Source organism: Euwallacea fornicatus, chromosome 21 (genome assembly GCF_040115645.1).
Source record: "Euwallacea fornicatus isolate EFF26 chromosome 21, ASM4011564v1, whole genome shotgun sequence".
NCBI classification, from domain to species: Eukaryota; Metazoa; Arthropoda; class Insecta; order Coleoptera; family Curculionidae; genus Euwallacea; species Euwallacea fornicatus.
Genome location: NC_089561.1, coordinates 3,392,313 through 3,411,318, shown reverse-complemented (window position 1 = coordinate 3,411,318; position 19,006 = coordinate 3,392,313). Strand labels below are relative to the sequence as shown.

At 34.7% G+C, this 19,006-nt stretch overlaps 2 protein-coding genes across 9 annotated transcripts in view; one reads left to right on the top strand and one right to left on the bottom strand.

Moving 5' to 3' along the window:
* Window positions 1–108: 108 nt before the first annotated feature.
* Window positions 109–4,966, top strand: LOC136345812 (acyl-CoA:lysophosphatidylglycerol acyltransferase 1-like). Of its 2 annotated transcripts, none has more exons than XM_066294428.1 (7): window positions 109–469; window positions 560–700; window positions 1,456–1,664; window positions 2,205–2,419; window positions 2,482–2,746; window positions 2,804–2,993; window positions 3,044–4,966. In XM_066294428.1, exons 1-7 carry the CDS (start codon window positions 447–449, stop codon window positions 3,255–3,257), a joined length of 1,257 nt encoding a protein of 418 aa, XP_066150525.1. In that variant the 5' UTR covers window positions 109–446; the 3' UTR covers window positions 3,258–4,966. The 2 variants fall into 2 exon arrangements, with proteins under 2 accessions (XP_066150525.1, XP_066150526.1); XM_066294429.1 differs by having other exon boundaries at window positions 528–700.
* A 68-nt stretch (window positions 4,967–5,034) lies between these two features.
* Window positions 5,035–19,006, bottom strand: part of Ten-a (tenascin accessory) — a 340,802-nt gene continuing 326,830 nt past the window's right edge. For all 7 annotated transcript variants that reach the window (XM_066294416.1, XM_066294415.1, XM_066294418.1 and 4 more), the window contains 15 exons: window positions 16,575–16,910; window positions 14,795–15,035; window positions 14,556–14,718; window positions 14,147–14,336; window positions 11,177–11,624; window positions 10,876–11,114; window positions 10,669–10,817; window positions 10,308–10,616; window positions 10,108–10,259; window positions 9,888–10,055; window positions 9,625–9,825; window positions 9,235–9,565; window positions 8,999–9,176; window positions 8,303–8,945; window positions 5,035–8,249 (listed from right to left, as the gene is read on the bottom strand). In XM_066294416.1, the coding sequence (XP_066150513.1) occupies window positions 7,901–8,249; window positions 8,303–8,945; window positions 8,999–9,176; window positions 9,235–9,565; window positions 9,625–9,825; window positions 9,888–10,055; window positions 10,108–10,259; window positions 10,308–10,616; window positions 10,669–10,817; window positions 10,876–11,114; window positions 11,177–11,624; window positions 14,147–14,336; window positions 14,556–14,718; window positions 14,795–15,035; window positions 16,575–16,910 (4,097 nt within the window). In that variant the 3' untranslated portion in view covers window positions 5,035–7,900. The remainder of the gene's footprint in view (window positions 8,250–8,302; window positions 8,946–8,998; window positions 9,177–9,234; window positions 9,566–9,624; window positions 9,826–9,887; window positions 10,056–10,107; window positions 10,260–10,307; window positions 10,617–10,668; window positions 10,818–10,875; window positions 11,115–11,176; window positions 11,625–14,146; window positions 14,337–14,555; window positions 14,719–14,794; window positions 15,036–16,574; window positions 16,911–19,006) is intronic.

Sequence of the window (19,006 nt, the reverse complement as noted above, 5' to 3'; positions counted from 1 at the left end):
GTCCTCCATTACCACCTACCACTCTGCACTATTGCCAGACAAGATAACGAAACAATATAAATATTAATTAAGACATCTGGATAGATTTGACACTTTAAGAAATATGACATAACAAAACAAGTCATTCGCCATTCGCATTGTTCCAGTTTTCATAGTTTGTTTTCTCGTTTTTTCCATTTTTGAGTTTCCATTTTGCATGATTCATCGTAGTAAATAGCAAGCGAAAGAAAAAAACGTCTTGGCAGACAGCACTAATAGGTTCCAAGTTCACCGACAGAATTAAAATAGTACTATATAATAAAGCCGAATTGTGGAGGCCCCTTGTCCCCTCAATCGATCCTACATAGGCGGTACCCTCTATTAGTACTTGTACTGATCGCACACTACTTGAAAGAATTTAGTTGCAAATAATTTGACCAGGATGTCGGAATATCATTAGAAATCACATGGCTTCAAACAACATATCTAGGTAGGAACTCTTAAAAATTATCCTGAAACTTGAGAACTGACCAGGATAACCATTATAGGATTGTTGATTAATAAGTTATGGGGTCTTTAGATGGCACATCAATTTGCAATTGAAGGCTCGAAACAATACAGGGATAAATTATACAATAATTCATTTATTTATTCAATTTTTTAAAGTGACTTCACTTGGTGTATGTGATGATATAGAGCTTAACAAGAGCATGGATATTAAGTAAGTATTTACATTAATAATTTAAGAACTTGTTCAAAATTTTACTTCTATTCTGATTACTAAACAAAAATAATAAACACTGCAAACTGTATTTGTCCTGGTATTTACTTCAGTAGCTACCTGATTTTGTATGTAATTTTTTTTTGTTATACTTTGTTCTTATTTGATTCTTAATTAATATGCAAGATGTCTAGTTGCTTACATAACCTTCTGTTGCAGACGAGTTTGAAGGTAAGGCAAAGTATTACTAACTTAAATATTAATGATTGATATATGAGAGATTATCAACTTATATATTTAAGGAGATAACATTTTATTCAATTATTATTGTATCACAGTCATATTATTTCAAAGAGTAGTAAATTTTTATGGGTATTTAGGAAAAATCCAAAAATGTCTACTATTTGGCCTGAAACCTATAGGCAATTAAAGCTTATTTAAGTATTTTTTAAGTCAATAAGGAAATTTATTTAATATTTTAACAAATATATCTTGACATATTTCTTAAAATGCAAATATACTTACTTAGTACAGTCAATGTCCTTTGGGATAAAATGTCCTCTGGTTTAAAGGTATTGTCACTAATATTTGAACCTTGTACACTGTGCTCTTTTGTAGTCAATACATAAAGCATAAATTAAAATAAAGTAACCACATGTTTTAAATTAAATAGTTTTCAATATAAATCTCCAGGGCACAATATAAATATTAATTTCCAAGTGAACCATGGTATCACAAATCAATTTTGGTTTCAGTAACCTACCAAAGTTACCTAGGAGTGTGTTGAGGATGTGTTTTATTTTAATTAATAACTTATACTGCATTCCGACATATGTCATTTGGATGCTGCTGTTATGGCCCTTGGGAAGGGTTCATCCCCATTTATATTGGAAAATTGAGGGGTATTTGTTCCATTGGCTACTGGCCATGGTTGCGTCTTGGTGTGATTCTGCAGGATACACAGGTAAATCAGTTTTGTTACTAGGTATTTACATAGTAATAGTTGCAGCTTCATTGATTTTTCTCCTGAAAATAAGTATCTCAAAGACAAATTATTAATGTATTCTTACCTTCACTATTTAGCTTGTTTCTATCAAATTCTGTTAATATGAAATGACGAAATATTTGTATGGTATGAAGAGGATCTATATATATATATATATATATATGTATGTAATATGTTCCTAATGATGTATATCTTCACAGAGCTTGATATCACTCACATATTTGTCATTGCTTTATATGGTTTTCATTGTATTTACTGTGTTTTTCATTGGTAACCCTAATGATCTCCACTATATATAACTAAGGAAGAAAATGATCTATCTTGTATTATTCTGATCATACCTTAAAATATAGAAATCATAACGTCAATGCAGAAGCCAATGCAGTTATTCTGTAAAAATCTGATTCTAATCTCACAAAATGTTCATTTACCCATTACATCATTTTACTGGTGTCAGTTTTTGAATATCTGTCAATGCCTTTTTTTCTGGTTTTATAGTGACCGAGTCTGGAGATGACATATCAAAGTGTATAAATGAGCGAACGCTTATAATAGCAAACCATCAGTCAACAGCTGATGTTCCTATTTTGTTTTCATGTTACAATATAAGAAAACAGGTCTTGCCTAATATAACATGGATTATGGACAGTCTATTTAAATATACGAATTTTGGAGTAGTTAGTTATTTTCATCAGGATTTTTTTATTAAGTCGGTAAGTTCAATTTAAAGTTTGTAAAATGCGAAGTGCAACTTGTTTGATCCAAATCATTTTAGGGAAAGGAAAATAGAGACAGGGCTCTTGAAGAACTCTCCCACCATCTTATAGACAAATACATTCCACTTGATAGAAAGTGGTTGGTGCTGTTCCCTGAAGGTGGCTTTCTTCGTAAACGAAAAGCCATATCGCATAAATATGCAGATAAACACAATTTACCAAAATTTGAAAACGTATCGCTGCCGCGTGTTGGGGCTTTGAAAGTAATTATGAAGACGATAAGTCCTCAATCTTGTGTAAATAATAACTCTAGTAGTAAGTCAGGTAAGTCCAAAACTGTCAATTAGTGATCTATTTTTCGCTTAATATGTAGATTTTTAGAACTCCAACGCGCGCATATCAAGTATGTGCTCGATATTACTATAGCCTACCCAAAAGGCGTTCCTATAGACTTAAGTCACATTGTGTTTGGAACTAGACCACCCTGTGAAACAGTATTATTTTATCGAGTTTATAGAGCCACTGAAGTGCCTGAGGATTCAGAAGCTATGACTCAATGGTTGTTTCAGAGGTGAGGTAACAATTAATTGAGTCAATCAGGTTTTTATATGATTTCATTAGGTGGGAAGAAAAGGAAAAAATGCTTCAATCCTTCTACGACACAGGCGTGATTTCTACGGAATACAGTCGCACAAAAACCTTTGAACCAAGACCAGTCATCCAAGACTACCTAAGGATTCTGATCCTAAATATATTTTTTATCATGTCCAGTTACGTGCACGTGAGGATGTTCATCGCCGCGTACCACTGTTGTGTCTATTTTTTGGTTTATTAGCACCTGGAGATTCCGTATTTGGTTGTGCTAGTTAGGTATTATATTTGAACGTGCAGCAGGTTTTTTTAAAGTTTTTGTAAGAGCGGAATTGGTACTTGTAGATATTAGGAAGATTGTTTTATATCTTTGTCGGCAGTGATTTGCCATGTACAGGTTGTCTTAAAGAGGCCTTAATTCCCTGATTGCTTAGATTATCTGAAGTTGTTATTCCAAGTTCAGTTCAGTAGTGTCCCAAAAAAATTCGTACAAATTGGTACGTATGGTGTATGAAAATTGCCTATTTTCCGTGCATTTGGCAGTACGAAAGTGAGATTTACCACAAGATGGTTTGTGGATAAGAGAAATTTATTTACAATTTCTAATCTAAGCTAATGCGTAGCCACTACTACCACAGATAATTTCCTTAAACCTGGTATACACCCATATAGATTATGTTAAAACATCCCAAGTTGCCTCTCCCTCCCTCCTTCTTTGTTACTATTTGCAGATCATTGCCCACTATACCACCGAGTCACTACTTGTCGCAGCTGGTCCAAAGAATGGTGGCATCATGCGCAAACAATTACCTTCATGGAATATCAATAAAAGCGAAATAGTTTACATAGATGAGGTACAGAATTAGTCAAAGTACCGAAATCTGAGACATACGATAGGTCAGTATCACCTTCCTTAAGAACCGGCTCTCAAAATATATTTTGAATCCCTTTGCGCTTCCCACATTTGGATATTTTTCATAATAATATGTAAATGAAAGTTGGTGACCGGCCATAATAGGCTGCTGCAAGTCTAAATCAAACTATTAACAACTTGGCCTAGTTAAATTATTTTAAATGAATGGCCTTTTGAAGACTTCCTGTATAAACATTGGTGATGTTTGGTTAACTATTTATCGGGTTCGGAGTTTGGTCCTTTATTCGCAGGTTAAAGTGTAGTTTTTGTACTGGATAGAAAAGCAGAATTATTTACGGCTTTTATAATTTTTAGAGCTGTTCTCATTCCATTACTCCGTAATGTTAAAAATATAAATAAAATCCAACAATATGAGACTGAATGGTGTCTTAAGTCCTCATGGGCTGTAACCTAAAGGGTTTACATATCCAAGCTCTCTTTAATACGCTTACCAGTTCTACTGTTATATAGATTTTTCAGGAACCGAAATCTTCGTATCTTGCTACATTAGGGCAATAAGGGTTTTTCCAGACACGTAATTGATTTAAGGCTGTGTTTGACCTGCCAAAAAGGGACGAAACGTTTAGTATAATTTTTCACCTGTAAATAGCTCAAATTTTTACATTGTGACTAACGTAAAAAGCACATGAAGAACAATATTAAATAGATTATATTCTGGCCATAATCCAACGATAGTTTTTTTATCAGTAGCCAAATTTAGTCCAAATTGTATTTTGATATTTTTAATATTTAAATATCAAGAACGATGTATACCAAACGTTTGAAAATATCATATTTCCGTCTCCAGTCAATACTTTTTGTTTTGCTGTAAATTAATTTGATCTACCTATCTTATTTACATTACATCTTGAAAATGGTGATATGTGGATAATTCAATAATGTATTCACAGAGTCTGCTGTAAAAAACGCATTGCATCAACAAAATGCTTCACTGTTTTATTAAGTGGACTATTTTTAACAATGTTATGTATAATTTTTAAATTGTAAATAAATGTCAGGCATTGAGTGTTTTTCAATAAGCTGTCTTGTTGATATTGTGGCGAATGCCGTCACCTTTTTCCTGGATTCCTAATAATAAAAGCACATATTTATAAAAACAATGTTTATTAGAAAACATTTATAATGGCCAGGAGTAAAGAAATACCATTACATTTGATTATAATAAAAAGGAAATGCAATTAGTTGATAACAAAAGTAAGTTATTTCTAAACCAAATCTAGAAAACAATAATTCAGGAACAGCAACACCAGTCAGTAATATAAACAGTTATCGGTAACTATTATTATTAAATCAATACTGCGGACGTACCTACATTTACAGCGTCGTTTTAGGGGGAAATGATATGTTTAGATCTATGATTAGACGTTGAAACTCATTGTAATTTCTAGATTTATCGCCGATAACAGTGAAATCATAGATGAAATCATGATCATTTCCTTGCACATTTCAAACCTCAACTAAACAATGAGCCTCAAAAAAGCATATTCGGTGACAACATATATAACACTTAGGTAAATAATTACATGTATCCTGGATAAACGCCCAGTAGTATAACGAGGAGCACACTTATTTCCAATATACTATGTGGCAGGCAGGGTTTAGAGTGAAAAATATACTTTCTTATAAATTTCTTAGTCTATTAACAAAGTAAAACGTGAGGTTACAAAAATCGCAAGGTACATAGCAGATAAAAGACTTTTGCTATTGAGACTTTTGGGCTAATGATCTTTTTCGGTAATTGTTTCCCAATTCTAGCCCAAAATAATTTACTACTCACTCATAATAGTAATATTTTTGGAAACGTATATCAGTCACAATGATATTTTATATATAAATAAAAAGCAATACAACATATAAGTATTCATATACGATTAATAATTTTTATTCTCTCCCTATCTAAGATAAATTCGTTTTTTTAATTTTAAAATTATTAAAAAGTTAATAACTGGACTATATTTACAAATTTTTAGTATTTTTTGATACCATTCACTAAAGAGATTCGCCTCTTGCTTATAGCAATAAACACTGCGCTATAATTAGCCAAAAGAGATATTTCCAGAACGATATTGTTGCCTGTCAGTACGCGATTTTTTATTGCAAAATTGAGTTTTGATTTATACCTTTTAGGCTGGATTGTATAGCTTAAGAGTAAACCCGACCCGAAATTTAAGTTTCAGATTTCACTTATTCCATTGATCTCATCAGTCACAGTTTTGAATTTTTTTGAGGTAGAGTTCAAACAGAAGGTATACAACCAGACCTTAGAAATACGAAATATTTCTAAAATTCAAATAATGCTAGGCTTGTTGACCGCTAGAATGGTGAATGGCATTTTTTCTTGTTGTTTCAGGTAATTTATAAAATTTATAAGAATTTATAATTGTTTAATTGTTTTAAGGCATAACTTTTTCTGATCGAAGTGGTGAATCGGATGTTTTCACCTCTTGTTTAAAATTGAGGCTCACATTAGAAATGTATTGTCAATTTTGTGTACTGGTAAAATCAGTTCATGATAATACATAGGAATTGTATAAGTGGAAGAAGGATTGCATAAGTTCTGATATGCCTCCGACAAAGAGCAACAACAAAGTGGATGGAGTCAGTCCAGCCGACACCTCCCCTTGAATGTTAGTTCAGGTTAGTATTATGAGATATTACCATATTAGAGTATTATATCGATTTGGCTGCCTATGGATGTTGTAAAGACTATCGGAGTAAAAAGGAGGGATAAGAAAATAAATTCTGGTTGTAACTGGGCGCATTTACGTATTATTTTGATGGAATCAACTGATGCTTTTAACATTTCCCGCACGACAATCGATCAATACTGGAAATCGTTTTAAACGGTAAGCAAACGTTGAGAAATTAATACTGTCGGTTAAGTCTTCGATCTACCAAAAGATCATGAACAAATATTCAAATATCAGCGAATTCGGATCATCATGTTCATTCGTGAGAAAAATAAATTATGCTATAATGGGGAAATGTGTAATAATTTATAAATAAGTAAAAATTCTAAACTAATTTAAACCGTTGCTTGTACTTATTATGGGTAAAAGTTCTAAAACGGAGGTATATCCGGCAAAATCGGAACAACTTCGTCCACGTTAGCTGCCAGCCCACAATTCACTTCGTTGGTTTTTGTCATGACCATGCTAAATCTTACGCTGTCCTTTTCTCACTTGTACAATTTTTATTTTCACTTGAACTGGCGGTACCTGTTTAAGACCTCTGAAAAACAGAGTGACTATCCACAGGTCCATTTTTGGGTTTTAAAAAAGATATTTTCCCAGATAAATTTTACTTAAAAAATCATTAATTAATCGGTATTTCTTCTGTTCTGTTTCTATTATGAATTTTCGTTCTAGAAATATCTATACTTCCACAAATTTTCCCGCAGCCGCTTAGCTGTGTCTTAATAATTACGATCTATAATACAAAACGTTTGATACACTTTGCGCGAGTATTATATCAGTCAAGTTAATATAAAAATTCACATTATTTTGTCGGACAGAGTGTGCCAAACCGAATCACATACATAGGTAACAAATTGTAAATAAATAATATACACTTTTTGGCATCTTGGAAATTACACAAATAGACTTTGGTATTTATTTTGGTATAAAATACTTACGAAGATTAGAAAATTTGGTCGTTGGAACGAGCCTTCTTAATGTAGAATTTGTCACAGAAGTTCAATTTTATAGGTAGTATTTACAATTTATAAAGCAAGTAAGCAAGATACTTACAAGAAGTGTTTGACCTCAGTGATCTTGTTTGCACCCGCAACAAAATTGCTTCCACGACTTACTACAATGAAGTACAAACAAGAAGATTTAGCCTTAAACCGGTTCCCAACGACCATCCTAAAGGTAAGCTTTTTTACTTTCTTTGGTACATCACACTTAGTAATTGAATAATCTTATCCCTATCTCAAGTTTGAGTTTATGGCACTAGCACTCACTCCAAGTTAACCACCAAGAACCGGGACAGCCTATTCGTTTGACTTCTCGTTTTCGACGACCTTTTTTCGATGCTTCGCTCTGTTTCTTCACAAATCTTATGTTGTACGGATCTTCCGCTAGTTCTGGATACTGTTGAACATCGTGGATGTATTGACCTTCGTAGTTGGCAATGTAGCCGTTCTTCACAAGTTCTTCTATTTCGGATTGAGACCAATCCACGCCTCCACTGAAACCGCCCTTGGATGCCTCTTTTTCTTTGTGCCAGGCCTTTCTTATTGCCGAGAGTTTGGCGTGATGGAGCAAACGTTGTTTCTCTTTTTCCAAAGTCGTACCGTATCTAAAATAAACTATATACGTGAATACGTCTCCATAACTATAATACAGTGTTACCTTAGGTTAATTACGACATTTGAACCATGAATCTTCACATCAAAATAATTATTTCCGCTCCCATTTTCTCGCACATTCTCATGGAAGGTGGTATTGACTTGCCCTTGCAGTCTCTTCAACTGCGCCTTATCATCGTTGATTTTCCAGCTGTCTTTCTTAATAAAATAGAAAGCATCCTGCTGGTTACTGTGCACCACGAAGAAGAAGGACAGCAAATACGACCGATTAAACACAGATGTGTACACATCGCTGTATATGGGATTTGCGGCTGGTACACTCGATACTATTGCCTCCCCGGAATCAGATTTTGATACTAGAATTCCTCTTCCAAAGGGAGGATCCGAGGAAGCTCCGATCTTCTTTGGAACAAGGTCTATGGCATCGGTTTTAAGAGCAGATTTCGAATATACACTCAGCTGCCTGGCACTTTCCATTCTTCTGGCGTTAATGTGAGCCAAAAACCCGGATTCAGCCTCGGTGGATTGCTCTGAAGTGAGCTGGCTGGTGATGACTTCAGTGGGTTTCCAGGAAAATTTATCATTCAATGAGGGCGGCATAGGCCCTCCTGGCAGAGTGTCCATGAAAAGCTGAGGAGCTAAGCTTTTTAGGTTAAACCCAATTTTCTTCATCCAATCTATGTGATCTAGAAAGAAGCAATTTGTATTGTACAAAATTTAAAGAATTTGAAGAATTTACCTCTGGGGATATCTCGATCAATGCCCATATTAATGGGGTCATTCCCATTAAATCTGTACAAGTGCATCTGGGTGGGCGTGGCCACCCTTTGCAGGACATTCTCCCACAGAGGAGACATCCATTGTCCTATTAGTGGATCATATACTTTGCCGTTGGTCATGTGCACCAGGGATGTTACCTTATCGATTTAATAGCATTAAGGATATTTTACTTTTTTGTAATAATTGTGCTTTTACTTGATCTAGTATCCCTCCACAGAAATCTATGGGTAGGTACAGGTACGGGTTGGAGTCGTATACTATGTGTCCATAGGGAGATCTCATAATCTCCCTAATCGCCTCTCCGTATTGATTGAAAATCATTACAGGGGTCCCACATTGGTCAGTGGCAATGTAATACTTATGTCGATATACTTGGGCGTAGATTAAGTGTCCTCTGTTATCGTAGACCAGGGACATTAGTTTACCATCACGAGGGGAGTAGATTTGGCTAACCTCCCGAGGCTGTTCGTCGTTGTTGTAGAAAAATTGCGTTATGTTGCCGAAGTTGTCTTTTCTCACGATTAATCTAAAAAAAGAAGCAATATGAAAGAAAACGTTTCGCTAATTAAAAACATTTTAATTTACCTATCATTGTGGTCATAGAAATATCTAACATCGAATCGCCCTCTTTTGGTAGCCCTAGTCAATAGCCCTTTAGCATTATAATGGAATTTCTCCTCTCGCGCATTCTGCACCACTAACCCTCTACTATCGTATTTATATTGACCCTCACCAAACTTGATGATACGGTCCATGCTGTTGTACTCCATTGGGATAGTGTTGCCCCTGAAGTAAAGGAATTTACAAGAATTTACAATTTTCCAAAAATTCCCGGCCAGGCTACCTACCTATAAGTTAACGACAGCATATTCCCATTATCGTCGTACCTAAATCCCCATGGCTCCTGTGCCTCAACTCCCAGCAGCTGCCCATCACAGTCCCAAGTGTAATTCTTGATATTGGTATAGGTGTTAACCCCAACATTCTTAGTGTAAGTCCTTGTTTGTGCAATGCGTCTGAAACACTTATCATCTCATCTCAATTTATGATGGTTAAGGATGATCTTACCCGTGGAGGTCATGGTTGAATTCCATCCTAAACACCTCCATTCCATGTATCGTTAATGCCACCCTGGACTCCAAGAATCGCGAATTTTGCACTGAAGAAAACAACGCTGTTCCATCATAGACTTGTGTTTCGTTGGCTTTGAGCTTAATTATCTTAAAACAGATATACAGACTTGGGGCTTCACAATCTCTTTGTATTACCTTAAACGGACCAATTTGTTCGGCAGCACCAGTTTTAAAATTGTAAGCCAAGTTGAAGAGGGGTAAGTTCTGTCCTCCGATCCTCCCTTGTAAATTCACAAGTCGGTAGTTATTGTCATAGTCGTACGTAAATTTGGCATTGCTGAGACCCGTTTTGGCACCAAAATTGATTCGCTCTTCCATCATGAGTCCGCTTACAAATTGGTAATCCCATTGGTATTCCAAGTCCTTTTCCAAGTGACTCACCTGAGTGGGCATTCCTGTTGTATCTGAATAGGTGTAAAGAGACTTTCCATCTCCGTGAACAACCTGCAGTTTGCAAAATTTGAGTTGAAGGAAGATTGTGAATGAAACTTCTTACCTCCTTGAGTTTTCCACTCTCATAATAGCGATATACAATTCGCACTCCTTCTCCCGGAAAAATGGTTTGCAACAGCTTTCCTGCATTAGAGAAATGTTGGAGGTATGATCTAGTGCTTCCTGGTGGGGTGTACACTACCCTAATGATCCCTGAAATATTAATAATGGCGGGATGGTTAAAATATATGTCTTCGAAAACGTTCTTTACCCAAAGATGGTTGCAGGGCGAAAGAATGCTTGGTTCCACTGGGCAGAGTTACGTGCCTTAAACCACCATTATCATCGTATGTTAAAAGGAAATGTCTCTGACTCGCGAGAGTGATTTTGGTGAGCATGTTGGTGTCGTCATAACTGAATATTCTAATTCCGTCCTGTGGACTGGTTATCTCTGACAACAGGCCGTGGCGGTCATAGCTGAATTTAAGCTGGGAAAGTCCCCATCTCCACCTAAATTCCACATCAACAAATATTAAATTAAATCTTTCGAATCATTATTCGTTTTTCCTTACCCATCAATTCTATTAAAACTGTCATATGTAATGTTCAATACTTCAGCCCCATTATAGGGAGAGTAAGTGAGGGGCAGTCCAGCCGGATCATAGGTAATAGTCATGAGTGGCAGCTTCTCATAATCGAAAAATGTCTCTTTGCTTGTGAATTGATCAAACTCAATGCCTAATACTTTACTGCGGTTTACAAGGATTTCCCTGTAGAGAGTTTGCTGGGGGTTGCGCACATCCCCCACTAAGCTGAAAGAGGTTGACATAACGTTAACGAGGCCCTCTCCGAAAGTGATGGTTTGCCGGGACCAAACTGGAAGGAGTTCTGCCTCTATCGGAAGGGAGGCCTCCAGAAGTGGGTGTCGCTCTATGGCGCAGATTTCCAGTTTGCTGTCGGCAGCAGTTTTTAGAGCCACTGTGGAGTTTGTTAGAGTCACGGCCTTGGTGATTTCAGCTCCTAAAAGTTGGTTACTGATTAAAATTTGTTTTAGCACCGGTTTAAACGTTGCAAACAGAGTGTTAAGAATTATACAAATATCCCTGAAATTAATGTCTGAGGATAATCGATCTATTCAAACATGATTTAGTTAAGGATAATTTAAGAATTCTGGAATGTATTTAGTTAGCCAGTCGTAGTATAATCAATTTTGTTTAGGTTTAGTCTAGGCGATCCCCTTTTGTTTTAATTTATTACTCTTGGAATATTTAGAACCCTTTGTTAGTTTTTCGTTAAGGAACGACGTGAATGAACTTTGAAAGGATAGTCAGTTAGGTTTGAGACACCACACGAATGGTCTCGAGCTCATCCGCTAACTCAAAAGTTAATTATTCATTTGTTAACAGTAACACTTTCTTTTAATGTTAAGCTATAAACACAGTAAATGTAAAATAAAAGTGAGAGTTATTGTATCTTGAAATCAGTTTTCTCTGAGAGTGTAAACATCAGAGTGGTCCTTTAACAAAATCCAGTCAACCATCGACTTCACACTAGAGGAATAAAGTTTGACCTTAGAGTCCCAGAATACAACTATTAGGGGATTTCAAACCAAACAAGCTTCCTCCATTGGACCCCACACAGAGATTGTTGGTTATTTATCAGATATAATCGGGCATATTAGTAGAGGCAAAGCAGGCGTCTTTTTCATTGAAAGCTATAGCTATATCACAGAGTGTCCCACCGGAAACCACTATTAAACGTTTTGAGAAAACTATGAATAGCAAAATTACAAAAATTTAGTTGTTGGGTAAGTACTTTCAGACGACTTGATCTAAAATATTTTCAATTACGTCACATTTTCGATGTATCGGAAGTCGATGCTTGCATATTTTAAATGGAACATCTTATACACAAGGTGTATAAAAAAGATTCAACAATATTTAAGGATGTGGTTACTCAAGTCAATTTATGAAAAAGAGTTCCTATAAACATAGTTCTGGAAATGTATTGTTTCCAAGATACAGGGTGTTAAATTTGTTTTTTAGATAACAATTTTTGAAAAATAATTAAAATATCTTTTGACAGATATTTTTTAAATTTGATTGTTTTGTTTGTAATAATAGGGGGCCGATTCGGATTCAATTGGATGAAAATTATTGAGCCCAGTTGCTGGGGGGAGGGCTTAACCAAATTTATTTTCAAAAGAATTTACGCTACCAACTTTTTATTTATTTCGATATTTTTTTGAGAAGAAGCAACTAAAAATACAACTTTTCTGTCTCTTAAATTTTCGTTTTATCTTGCAACGCTTACGAGATAAAAATATAAACCATTTTATTGCATGTCCAGTTATCATACAAAAACATTTTCAAAAAGTTCAAGGGTTTATTATTTTATTACCTAATACTATTTGGTGCTTTTATGATTTTTAAAAAGTTTTAAAAAATCGGTCAAAACATATTTGTATTATTTTTCAAAAATCGTTATTTAAAAGAAAAGTTTAACACCGTGTATCTTAGAAACGATACATTTCAGGACCTATGTTTATAGGAATTTTTCTTTATGAAATTATCTTAGTGTAATCACTCTCTTAAATATTGTCGCGCCTCTTTTGAACACCCTGTATATTATTGAATTTTTGGATAATATGCTTAAAATTTATTAGAGTGTTCGCTTACTTAAAATTAAGGGATTTCAAGATATATACAATTCAATGTTGAAAGTGATTGATGCAGATGTCTGCAAAATTGAAAATGATTAAAAAACGGAACAGTATTTTATAATGCTTTTTGTCATAATATTATAAAATAGTCAAAATTTTCGTATGCTGCCAAATTTTGCGCAATATTTTCTAAAGGGTATCCACACAAATAGAGCCAATTTAGACATCAAAAAGTTGTGAAACCTTAAAAAATTTGAATGAAACCTTTCTGTTATTTGGATGTATTATGAAATTACGTTGAAAAAGAGCATATATTCACATTTAATTACATAAAGTAAAGTTGCATAGTTGTTGAGCAACTTCGTTTTATAAATTGATGGAAGGTTAGGATCTTCCTAATTTTAACTTATAATTCTATAATTAAATTAGTTTTATATATAACTTATTTTTTATTTTTGTGTGTGATACTTATGTCACTTAACAATGGTATTGCGCTGGTATGTCCATTTTCTATACATACGTCTATCATATGCGTATTACTGACTAACTATTGATTCTAAGAAAGCCCGCGTATTAACAAACTTGTATTAAAATTGAAAGTAGGGCCCAAAAATGCAATTATATAGAGGGTGTTCCACTTAAAATATGTAATCCAGTGTCTACTTCCGGTACAACTGGAAGTGTGACGTCACTGAAAATATTTTAGATGAGGGCGCCCCAAGGTTCTTACCAAACCGCTCGATTTTCGTAACTTGCTATTCATAGTTTCCCCAAAACGTCTAATGACGGTTGCCGTTGGGACACTTTGTATTAATCGCTGATACATCAAACACTGGAAAAACTTGTTACGTAGTTATTAAAACGCACGTCAAGAGCTTACCATCAATTAGAATGACTTGCTTGTTAGATTTCCCATGAATATTCAATAGAGTTGGGGGATGACTGACGGACACTTCCAAACCTTCGGTAGTCGACATTTTCGAATTTAATTGAAGAGTTTCCCCACTGGGTAAAATTACACCTGTGGCTCTCCCTAGGCTGTCGTATTGGTACACAATTGTATCACTTCCCTAAAACACAAAAAAAAAAACTAAAACCGACTTTTCCGTCTTTGCTTGTTTCTTTGTGGCTTAATTGAATCTAAGAAATCAGACCTGACTTTCCACAAAGCCTAATTTAGGTCAAGTTTCCCTCTTCTCCGTCCCCAGTAATTATTATTCCTTCGGGAACTAGTCTTATAATAAGCATCCAATTGCACTTAAAACTTCGTCTGGAAACAGTGCACTTACCCCGCTACGACTTAACAGAAGCCCCGTGTTTTGGTCGTAATCCAATTCGATCTCGGAACGTCCTTTCTCGCTTAGTTTCGACAAATAACCCATTCCAGACATCTTCAACTCCGACTTGTGGTCCTGGGTATTTTCTATCGAGCTCACGGCATTAGAGTAATCCCTGGAATGGATTAAAGGAAGATTATAAGGCGCCTTATCGAGATGTCTGGTTCTGGATATTGTTTTTGCAAGCTTACCTCAAAAACTGGATTTTATTGCCAGAACTGTCAGTCACAGTAGAGAGCTTCCCGAAACTGGTGTTTTTAGAATATAAAAATGAGTATCTGGTTTTGTCACTCGCCAAGTCTTTGGTTTGCACATGTTGGCCGTATCGATTAAACACATAGATTTCTCCTGAGGAGGGATAAGGAATTCGAAACTCTCCGTTTTCGTCGTGGGTGGGGAGGTAATGTTCTAGGGCTAATATGTGAAGAGATCCTGGCAAAAATAAAGAATATTTTATATAGAGCACCAATAGTCCTGCATAAATTCGTCTTAAATTGTAAAAAATATTTTTCACGAAAATGATGGAACAGGTCAAATATCGTTTTTAGTAGTTAATTTTTTGACGTACAACACATGTATACGGGGTAATCCATGAAGTAGATAAATGTATTTTTAAATTTCGGCTCATATTTAGAACCCCATGTACATTATGAAGTTTACGAGTTCTTTGAGAACTTTTGAACATATTTCATATAACATATAACAACGATAGAAGAATTAATGCTAAAAGAATAACAATATAAACTACTACAATTTAAAGTATTAAATGTTCGAACTGTGCCCCGTCGATTTCCTAACAGTAGGCAAGTCCCAAGTCAAATTTTTCAAAAATGTTTCTTATCATTTGAAAAGTTATTTGTTAAGCTTCTTGAACCATTTTACTTTTAACCTTTTCTATGTTATTGGTTTTAGTTAAATGCTCTCTGTTTCAGATAATCTTATAAAAAAGTCTATAGAGTCGAGGTCAGGTAATATAACAGGCCGCTTTAATTGCCATATTATATAAATATTGCAATAACTGTTAAATTGAGACATGGGTATGTTACATAAATTATGTTTAGAATTTTTGAAAGATCTCAAAAACGTCATAAAAGGTTTCATAAGAAAAAAAATAGATTTTTTTTCCAGTACTTTTATTAGTATTTGGCGTTGACTTTCGACTTCATTTTCTTGTGCAACCGTTTTACCTTTAAGATTTTTATATTTTTAAAAGAGTGCTCTTAGCTGCTCGCATTTTCTTATTGTTAGAATTGTCTGAATTTCCCAGTGTGTTTGGATGCCAGCCAGTTGTGTTCTGTTAACTATATTGTTGATTCCTCCTCATCGATCGAATAGGCGTGTGCTTTACTTATTTTATGCCTTTTGTAAAAATTTGATATTATTCAGTGAAGTAGAAACTTCTATTTATTCTATGTTCATTTCTCTACCTTCATCAATTCTCTCAATTTTAGCCGGGATTATATTTTTATAGTTGGTTTTGAATTTTTATTAGTTACGCTACAACTTCTCCTTGAGCGATTTTCCATTTCTCGATGCAAATCTAGCATCTTTTAACGTTTACTTGAGTTATCATTTTTTTTAACCTCCTGTACATGTCAGAAATGCGTGAGCTACGGAATTCTCCCATTTGAAACGTAGTTCCTATCCCTTCCAGTTTCTTCTCTATTATTAAACTTATTGTTCCCCCCCGGTATTTATACGCGATGAACCCATATCAAACTAATAAGACTTTATTTTTAATTTTCATTTTTCTAATAATTTTTTCCACTATTTTCCCAGTTAACTCAGAATTGTGTGCGATTCCATTGTTCCAACGATTGTAAGGCGTTATTGCCGAATAATAAAGAACTAAGAGCAAACTCCGAAAACGAAGAAGAAACCGGTTCGTAGATGTACCAGCTAAAATATTTCCCGAAATTTAGAATTTATAGGTATATCTCGAAAATAGGAGAGTTGTAATAGGAGACTTACCCTGATCTGCTACATGAAGAACCCCTCCAGGTGAAACGCCGATGGCGGATATGGTTTGGAAAACAGCATTCGAAGATAATAAAGTCTCGGCGTTATTTGTCGTGTCATCGGTAATGGCACAAGGACATTCCTGCAAATCTCTGCTGTTCCTCACAGGATTCGACGTGGTGGTATTCACGGAACATTGGCATTTCCTGTCTTTGGGCTGCAGTTTGCCAGCAAAATGGGTAATTTTTCCAGCTGTATCTATGAGGCGAACATAATACGTATTACGAGTGTCTGACTCCGCTATGTAGAGATCGCCGTTGGGGTTGAACGCTAGAGCGAGCACTGTACCTGAAAAGTAAATGCAACCGTGAATTATTACTTCCTTCCTCCAAGGGGGGTTTGATTGCTGTTTTATGGAGCTATGTTTTAGGTAAATATTTCCTTTGTATGCAAAGAAATAAAATGTCGCCCAACTATAGCAATTTACGTTATCGCCGACAATTTTGAATACCGCGAAGCGGGATTTTCCGAATCGCCGGAGGTGGTATGAAAAATTTAAAATATCTCTATCGACGAATTGTGTTGATATGTGCCTAGAGTGGAATATGTTATGTTCGAAATGCGTGTGCAAAAGGGCGACGCCATGGAAAAAACCGACATTGGAAAAGAGTTGAGAAATCTGAATCAAGTCAATCAGTGTTGTGAAAAGTGGAAAAATCACTCTTGTGGAATATTTTTTTAAATTATATTTGGAATTTGTGTACGGATGGGCAATTCGACAAAAAGCCGGGGGGAATCGAGAGAGTGAAAAAATGGTGTTTGAGGCACAAAACATTGTAATGCCTAATATCTCTCTTAAAAGAAATGCCCAGGTACACTATTGCTCATATGTAGAGCAGCTTTTAAAATTTGTATTTTCATATTTTATTTATATTACTGTTACGGTTTATTTGTTAAATGTTTTCAAACTGGAAATAAAATAAATCAAATATATGCTTCAAAAGCAGAACAACTAAAACATTTCTCATATTTTCCCTTACAATTACATGTTTTATTTAGCATCTAGTAGCATATCCCTTATTTTTTGCTATATCCCAATATCCATTGTTCATAGGCTTTAATAAATCTTCAGATATTTTATATCAAGTATTTTGAACTTCTGTGAACAAACCAGCTACATTTTTTATTTTTATTTTTTTATTTTTCACTCAATTCCATCCCAAAGGTTCTCTAAAGGGTTCAGATCGGGGCTTTGCGTCGGCCAGATCATTTCATCAACGTTATATACGATTAAGCACTCTTTAATTAATTTGGAGGTATGTTTCGGGTCGTTATCGTGTTGGAACTTCCACCGACGGCTCATATTTTCTTTTGTCCAAGACAGCATATGATTTTCCAGAAAATGTTTATAAACGTATCGATTCATAATATTCATTACAATTCATAACTTTTACTAATGAACATATGCTAAACCCTCCGAAGTATCCCCAAACTATAATACCGTTACCCCGATGTTTAACTGCCAATTTAGTATATTTCGGATTAAATCGTTTATTAATTGGTCTTTTGAACCCACAAATTCCTTCGGATTTGAACAGTGTAAATCAACTTTAATCTGAGAAAAGGACAGTTGTCCATTTTTCATATGACCAGTTCACACGTTCATTAGTCCTTCAATTTTTCTTTGAGATGAGAGGTTTCTTTGACGATTTTGTCCCATGTAAACCATAACTTCTTAATCTTCATTTTATGGTATTTACTGATACTGAAAAATGAATTTTTGGTGTATGCGACTTGCATTCTTGAAAGGTTCCTAAATGGATACAATTTTAATTCTTCTGTCCATCACTTTTCTCATTTTTTTTTTCGGCCACACTTCGGAAGTTCACCTAAGGTTCTTCTATTTTTAAAGTTAGAATCCAGCTTTGATACTATTGATTTATTTAAATTTAAACATTTTGCAATTTTACACTGTTTTTCACTTGAATAAAATTTTTCTACGATTGTTTGTTTTAACTGATATGATCAATAAACACCTCTTCACATCTTGAAATATTTTCAGTAAATAATATGAGCAGCAAAGTCGATATCACCCAATAATATAAATAAACAAATTAGTTGCTCTACATATGAACCCTAGGAAAAACAAAATGGTCTGAAAAAAGAACATAAAAAATTGATTGGAAATATATTTGTACCTTTGCAATATTCGAAAAAACAAGAAATATATTTTATTCAGTCTAAAAAAATATTTTTTTGGAAACGTGATTATTTTATATTTTTAATTGTTTGCTCTGCATATGAGCAATACCACATGTGCTCCATGAGATACGCTTCAAAATTATGTCCTAAATGGTTGTGTAAAGAATTAATCCAACTCAAAGTAAGGAAGTTATTAAAAAATTAATGTATAATGATGTAAAAATTTTTGTATAGTTTCGGAC